Below are 8,148 nucleotides of genomic sequence, written 5' to 3' on the forward strand. Positions count from 1 at the left end.
TAACCTCCCCAACACAGCTTTGCCTCACACTCACAGTGTTCCTGCAAAGTCCGCCTCCCAGGTTCCACCCCCTCTTCGTGGACTGTTTCTATGTCCTTTCTTCAAAGCTAAGTGAATCCCTATTAGTCACCTGCAGCTAAGGTTTACCAGCCTACTTAAAATCCTCCTCCTGTTCTCTTCGGTCCTCAGGAGAAATCCTACCTGCTTAAAAAGTTACATGATGATGCCTGCAGGACGTTGGCTGGCTTCATGACCCCAGGGTGTCCATGCTCCGGCTAGAACCAGCCACACTGGGGACACTCCACACATATCTCTGCACATAAGCCCCTGGACCTTTGCTCTTACTGATAGCAATGGGGAAGTCAACATGTGTTTCATGAAGGAAATAAAATCTGTCATAAATAACGGAGAAACATTGTATTACCAAATGGTGAGAACTTGGACAGATGCTGATTAGGAATGACTTAAGGCTTTGTGCAGCGCTGGGCTTTCATGGTAAGCGTTGACCACTGCTCCAACACTTCTGACCTTTCTAAACAGTCACCTGAGTAGGCGTAAGCAAAGGAATGTTCTCAGACTCCTACTAAACTGACTCTTAGTCAATGAGCAGGGAACAAGGTATTGATAACCATCTTATAGGATACTTTGGATATGCCATTGATTTCTGAGCTTTAAAATGGGATTCTTTGGGGGAAAGGAAAGATTCTTGGCATTGATAGATAATAGTGGAAATGTGGTGCGTGGGAGCGGTTCTCCTTCAGGCCTTCCAAAGGACAGTGCTAGTTTGAGGAGGGAAGAAAAAAGTGAGGTAGATAGAGAAGGAAAGACAGCCCAGAATGCTGAGCACCGGGGAGAGAGTGAGCTGGTTCTCATAGAATCTCAATGGAACATTCCTGAATGAATGCCAGAGCATCTGGTCTTTTCTCTTCAGTTTCCTTCTAGTGCTGGCCTGAGGATTATGAGTTATCATAGAAGTCTCAGCCAGAAGAAATGTGGGAACTAGGCAGAGGCTGTGACCTTGGGGGTGACTACAGGTGACTACACTTGCTGTTTGATAAGCATCAGCAGAGAATTTGAACATTCTTGTCTGGTAAAGTACAACCTTCCTCTTTTGAAGAAAGACCCAGAGAGAGCAATCAGAGGCTGAGAGTATAGATTTGGCAGCTGAGAATCCATGCCTACTTCAGGCTGAGTCTCTTAGATTGCAGACACAAGCTCCTCCATTCTCGTGTCTAATTAAGGCAGCTGGAGGACTCAATTTGGGTTAAGGCTTGAAGACCATCCCAGAGCTTCCTCCAAGGCTAGGCTCTGGAGGTAAGGTCCAGGGACCTGGCAAGCTTAAAGGAACAGGACCACTTAGGAAAAAAAGAGACACATCCTGACTCAGTTACCTGCCATAAGGCTTGGGTTCTAGCCTTAGACCTGATGCCAGCCTGCTGTGTGAGCTGCCATGAACAGATATCCCTGTGTAAGCCTTGCTTTCTAAGTCTGTAAGGGCAAAACAGGTCCCAAAGCCCCAGTCCTACTGACAGGCCAGATACAAGCCAGGCATGGGCTGTGTTTACATGGTAGCACCCCAACCTCAAGCTCAGGACACTGAAGTTGACACAGTTACTGATACAGTGGAACTTGGGAGCTGAGTCCACTCTTTTCCTGGGCTGTCTAATGGCAAAGTGAGGCAGACGCTGCTCTATAGGAATAGAAATAAAGGAAGACCAGGCAAAGGGAAAAGCAAACTGCCAAGTCCCCTTCCCTCCCTTGCACTCTTTGGCACTCATGGAAACAGGATTCACTTGCAACAAGAAAAGGTCAGAGCCTACGGTGCCAAGACACATTCTCTGCAGAGCCTGTGTATTTGTACTTGAACATCAGGTCATCCCAAGGACACACAGACACTGTGAACTTCCCTGAGTAGCCATCTCACTGCAGCCCAAGGACCTCAGCTCCATATATAATACAGCCTCCTGAATCCCAGTTCACAGTGAAGTCAGAGTTGTCCAGAGATGTAGAGAGGTATCCCACGAGAGGGGGTGACAGTCCCTGAAGGAGGAAGTCATTTGGCAGACCTCAAAGAGTTACCGCCACACGCTGTTTCCTTTCTAACCCAAGCCTGCAGTATCCAAGCCAAGATTGTCGATTCTACAAGTAACCAGGTCTATATGACCAAACACATGCTTTTGAGAGGAATCCTATTATTCTTGCATAAAGTCATGACATATTTTTAAAAATAAATTGACCATAGTTCTTAGATCTACCAGGCCCTTTAGTGAATTAATACTTTGTTCATGTTTGCTTGCTTTTGATATAGAATGGTGCAGGCCTTTTTAAAGTCAGGCTCTCACACTGTAGCCCAGGCCAGCCTGGTACTCATGGCAATCTTTCTTCCTCAGCCCCCCAAATACTTGGATTACTGCCTATGCTACTATGCTTAGAGAAGATTTTTTTTTTTTTACTTGTCAAACTTCCTTTCACACTGTAATATCCAGTGGCCCAAGACAGGAGATAAGCACTCACACAGATGCATGTGGTGTCCTCTGTAGCATACCTGGACAGCTTGGAAGTTGCCCATCAGTCTAACTCACAGGGATAGCTTTACCTGGCTTCTAATTCCTGCTAAGCATATTTCCCTTCACATGGTCCTCAGAACATAGCTGTCTCTGCTCTCTCTTTCACAGATTCTCAGGATGCTCCCTAAGAGTTCCCAGATCTCTCTGGCTGGCTGCCCTCCAGAACTGGATGTTCTCAGATGGATGCCAGGGGTTCCATCTTCCACAAGGTACTTCTAAACACGAAGCTTCAGTGAAGATATATCTGGCAACTCCTAACCTAGGCATGATACTTTCTGACTTTCTTCCACGATCCCTGTTCTCCTCTCCATCCTGGAAATTACTTCTTTTTAAAGTGGCAAATTCCCCCAAAGATGAGGCCAGATTTTTTCCAACACAGCACACAGAGCTCAGTTGTGTGTGTGTAACTGTATCTGTACAAAGGGCTGATGAGGCCTTGCTGAAAAGCTATCAGTATAGTAACTCTGTTGGACAGCCAGGAGAGAAAGGACTTTGGTCTTGGCAACCCATCTAACAAGAAGACTTGAGAGTAACCATGACACTTGCTCAATTGTGATGGTCCCCAAAGCAGGGTCTCCCCAGCAGCTCTCAGCTGTTCTTAGACTGGCTAGGCAAAAGAGATAGCTGCAGAAATGGCAAGTACTGTGTCAGTCCAGACTCTCTTGAAAGCCTCTGAAGAGTCCCTCCTCTAAAAGCTGATGCCCAATGACTCTCCCTCTGGCCTCTCCCTGGGCATCTCCTGTGCAGCCTACATGGTGCTTGGCCATTTATCAACCTGACTTTCTGGCCACCCTTGAGCTGCCCTCTAACCTGGAGCTATCCCATAACTAAATACAAAGCTCTCAGGAGATAGGTTCTGACTTGATTCATATCTTGCCTCATAGCCCAAATGGTGATTTATGTGTGCCTCAAGGTAGATCATGATTTACGCTCAAGTTTATTGAGATATGACTGAGCCTAGCCAAAAGTTATTTCCAAGTTTGCCTGTACCATCTAATAATACTTTACATATATTCATGTTGCCTTCTAGGCTCAATGTCTCTCTGTCTGTCTGTCTGTCTGTCTGTCTCTCTTTGTGTATGTGTGTGTGCATGTGTTTCCCTTCTTTCTTCTTCTCTTCCTCTGCTGATAACATTTCTAAGACAAACAATGACATCCTGACATCACGCTTTAGGGAAGACAGGATATAATCCAATGACAAGATTTTAAAATGGGGAGCAGAAAACGGAGGATGCAGCTCAGTTGGCAGATGCTTGCACAGTGTTCAGGAAGCCCTGGGTCCAATTCTCAGAGCACTGCATAAACTAGGCATGGTAGTACACTCCGGAACTAAGAAATTAGAGGTAGGAGGATCAGAAGTTTAAGGGCATCCCTGGCTACCTAGCAAGTTCAAACTCAGTCTGGGCTACTCAAGAACCTATCTCAAAACACAAAACACAAAATGGTTGTGTGTGTGTAAACAGTGGCCAGAGACTAAACTGAGAACTTGGCTGCCTGACTCCCTTAGTGCTCAGTCCTCTAAAAAGGGCTTCTCACCTGCAGGAGTCCCACGAGGGCCACTATCCCTAAGGGAAGACCTGTATGCAGAGGAAAGATGGTGGTAGAGGGCATAAGGGGTCTGGAAAGCCAGAGAAGAGCCGTGAGCCAGTGTTTCAGACCAGATGGATTGCCAGAAGCAACAGCAAGAGATGGGTGGGCATGCAGGGCACAGCCCGGGGAGCCAGGAAGCTGAGACCCAAGCATGATGAGCCCTGCTACGCTTGAGGAGCAGCAGACAGGCGCAGGCGGAACCCCTGCAGCCACCCTCTGAGGAGAAGGAGCACCCCTCCATCAAGGACCCCAAAGGGTGATGGAACCCTGCCATCTGAGCCTCCTTGAGAGCTTCCAGGACTAACGGAAGCCCTCCAACAGCAGTGCTCCCCTCTCCACCCTCTCCCTGCCAGACGCATCTGCGGTCTGTGGCTTTTCTGCTTTTAGAAAAATGAGAAGTTTACCAGAGGAGTGGCTTCTGTAAAGTCCATCAGCAAGTCACCTGGCCCCAGGGTAAAGGTGCCTCCATGGTCAGAGGGACTCTGAGAAGAGAGGAAGAAGGTCCCTGGTTAGTGATACCCAGAGCAGATGGCAGGGCTCACAAGGGAAGAGGGTACACTTCTCTACCACTGAACTGCTCAGTGTGAAACTCCCTCCTACCCCCACCCCCACCCCCACCCTGACATACTCCTCCCTCAGCAACATACAAAATAGGCAGGCTGAACCCCAACTTTCCCCTGAAATCTTCATGGATAGAAATAGGGTAAGGTGCAGGATCTGTCCTTTTTAAAGCTACAAACCATTCTTTTTTTTTTTTTTTTTTTTTTTGAACTGGTTCTGGGGAAATGCTTTAAAAAGTCTGTAGAATAAATAGAACAAAGAAGCCATCTCTCATGGGAGAGTCAGGAGACCTGAGGGAGCTAAGCTGACCTGCAGCATAACAATAGGAAAGAGGCTTAGAGGAGGGATGCTGGGACCTCTGAAGACTGGGCAAAACAATGGTCTGTCCTGTGCAAAGATGGCCACAAGAGGGAGCCCTGGAGCTTTGGGGAGGATTCTGTAGCACCCATTCCACACTCTTCTCTGTAATACCGCAGCCTGGTTTTTAACCATCTGTGGGATACATGAAAGGAGCCTACCTCCCACTTGACAAACTATAAGATGAGTCCCAATTCCAGGCAGTGAAGCTAGTATGGTGGCTCACGTCTATAATCCTACTACTTGGTCGGCTAAGGCAGATTTTCCACGAGTTCAAAGCCATCCTGAGTTACACAGTAAGTACCAGACCAGCCTGCTATGTGGCAAAACTCTACCTCAAACAAAAACAAAACTCAAAAAAAGAAATTCAGGATTCAATCTATAGAATGCTGGAGGGCCTTGGCCTGCTCCAGTCTATGCTGAGGGATCCAAACACATTCTTGGGTTATTTTAGATATATGAGGAAAGAATATCGGGAAAGATGGGCCACGTTCATGCAGGATATGGACCTAGACCATTGCTGTTTAGATGCTGCTAAGAATTGTGACCCTGGAAGCTGCACAAGTTTCAGAGATCCAGTGGCTCTCAGGAGCCCCAGTGAGGCTTCCTGTACAGATCTGAGCATTGATGCTGATCCCCTTCTTCAGGAGGAGGAGAAGTAAGGCTCAGAGAATATGGGTCTTGAAGAGACTGCCCTTTCAGAGCTATCACTGGTGTGTGACAGCAGGAGCTGGAATCCACTGGACTCCCGTCTTGCTGTCTGGGAAGCTGTTCCCTGTACACACCTTTCCTTGAGAAGCTGCATGGACTGCAGCCATCTTTGGCTCAGCATGTGCTTGGACAGGATCAGGTTCAATCATATTTGAACCAGCTGCCAAAGATTGGCCATTGACAGAGCCACATGGAGAAAAGCAAGAACGCTTCACGTAAAGGCTTCTGTTCTCACCATCCACGTTTGCAATTTCCTGAAATTTCATGCTGACAGAGTGATGTTCCCATTTTCAAACCATTAACACACCTTATCCAATATAAGGTATGGGAAGGGAACATGTCTATGTTTTTCAATTCTCCAAGTTGTCCAGTATAGAATGAGGCTGTGGACTACTGCTCTCCCCTTGGTTTTGTGAGATTTTAAGATGGTTTAAAACATTTTTAATCTTTAAAGTTATACTCATTTGTTGTGTGTACACACACATATATGTACATATGTCGCAGCGTGGGTGTGTGTGTCAGAGGACAACTCTGGGAGTCAGTTCTCTCCTTCCATCATGTAGGTCTTGGGGATCAAATTCAGGTCATCAGACTTGGTATCAAGCACCTTTAGTTACTAAGTGATCTTACTGGCTCATAAGATAGAATTCTGTTTGCTTGTTTGTTTGTTTGTTTTCAAGATAGGGTTTCACTATGTAGCCCTGGATGGATGTCCTGGAACTCATTAAGGAGACCAGGTTAGCCTTGAACTCACAGAGATCCACTTGCCTCTGCCTCCCAGACTGCTGAGGTTAAAGATGTATGCATCCATACCAGACTTTAAAGCCATCCAGGGAGACACAGTAATATAAAACAACACTACCATAAAGTATGCCTTAAGCATTTCCTAGAGCACAGCGCACACTGTTTTGTTCTATATCATAAAATATCTCTCATAAATGGTTGCCATATATTTTGGAATAAGGATGTGTGAAAAATATATTTTGCTACTTTTACTTTTAATTATCAACACTTTTTCCTTGGAACCAACCTTAATCTCATCAGTTTAAACTGGCTTTGCTTTTTTTTTAGAAGCAGGTCTCCTGCTAACCTTGAACTCACTACAAAGTGGAGTATGACCTTGAACTGCTGATCCTGCCTCTACCCCCTGAGTTGGAACTATGGGTGTATACTGGGAATCAAATACATGGTTTTAACTCTACCAACTGAGTTAAATCGTCATTCTGGTTTTACAGTTTCTAAATGCATGCTTGCAGCTGACCATGCAAAACATAAATGCTCAAGCTGAATGCTATTCAATAAGTGTGTATTATGCCTGGGGCTCTTTCCCATACCTTGGCCCCTGGGGACAGTGGGCTCTTGACTTCTGACTTCTGAGGCGAGCTGACTTTCTGGATTTTGGGGGACACCAGCGACACAGAAACTTGAGTGGCAGACATCGTGGTGTTTGTGGTTGTGGCTGTGGTGGCTCCCACTGCTTCAGCAAGGTCTGGAGGGAGGTCATCTTCATCACTGCGGTTACTAAAAGCACATGAAGCTCTGCTCATTACAATAATACACAGGATGTGAGGGGTTCCGGGAGGGAAGGCGAGGGGAGGCCAAAGCAGGATAGGGCTCTCCAAATTGGTGTCAAATCAATGTCCAGCATACAGGATCCAAGAATAAAACAAATTTGGGCTGGATTTTCTGCCACTTTTCTCTTTCTCTCTCTCTCTCTCTCTCTCTCTCTCTCTCTCTCTCTCTCTCTCTCTCTCTCTCTCTCTCTCTGTGTGTGTGTATTGTGGTGAACCACACATAACAATTTATTACTTTAACCACTTACAAATGAGTGATTCCATAGCATGACATCACTCACAGTTGTGTGGCCATCCCACTATGTATCCCCCAGTCTTGCATCAGTTGTAACAAAAACTGTTTGGTTACTGAGCAGTGATTCCCCATGGGCCCCTCCCATACCTCCCAGTAACCTTTAGTCCAATCTTGTCCCCGTCTCCAGGATCTTGCCTTTTCCTGAAGCCTCGAAGAAGCATGGAATGCTTTCAAAGTTCAACAGTGCTGTGATATGCATCAAAACGCCTTTTCCCCCCCTCACTTTGGGGAATACTCCATTGCATGGCCAATACTATACTTTCTTAGCTATGTCTCTGCTAGTGGGCACTTGGCTGGACACTCACATCACAGGACGTCACCGTTGGCATGGAAGGACGGACACTTCTGTGAGGCTGCAGAGATGAAGTTCATGAACCATCCCTCTAACCTTTATTTTATTTTTTCAGGCTTTTAAATTTGTCTTGTATTTATGTTATTTATGTGCATGCGTGTGTATACGCGTATTTATGTGCGTGCGTGTGTATACGCGTAT

At 46.2% G+C, this 8,148-nt stretch overlaps 1 protein-coding gene across 1 annotated transcript in view; it reads right to left on the minus strand.

The window, feature by feature from the left end:
* Positions 1-8,148, minus strand: part of Epb41l4b (erythrocyte membrane protein band 4.1 like 4B) — a 149,994-nt gene that overhangs the window by 19,646 nt on the left and 122,200 nt on the right. The window contains exons 21-22 of the mRNA XM_028779919.1: positions 7,121-7,298; positions 4,562-4,639 (exon numbers count right to left, since the gene is read on the minus strand). Coding sequence (XP_028635752.1) covers positions 4,562-4,639; positions 7,121-7,298 — 256 coding nt within the window. The remainder of the gene's footprint in view (positions 1-4,561; positions 4,640-7,120; positions 7,299-8,148) is intronic.

Source organism: Grammomys surdaster, unplaced genomic scaffold (assembly GCF_004785775.1).
Source record: "Grammomys surdaster isolate TR1022 unplaced genomic scaffold, NIH_TR_1.0 363, whole genome shotgun sequence".
Taxonomy (NCBI): domain Eukaryota; kingdom Metazoa; phylum Chordata; class Mammalia; order Rodentia; family Muridae; genus Grammomys; species Grammomys surdaster.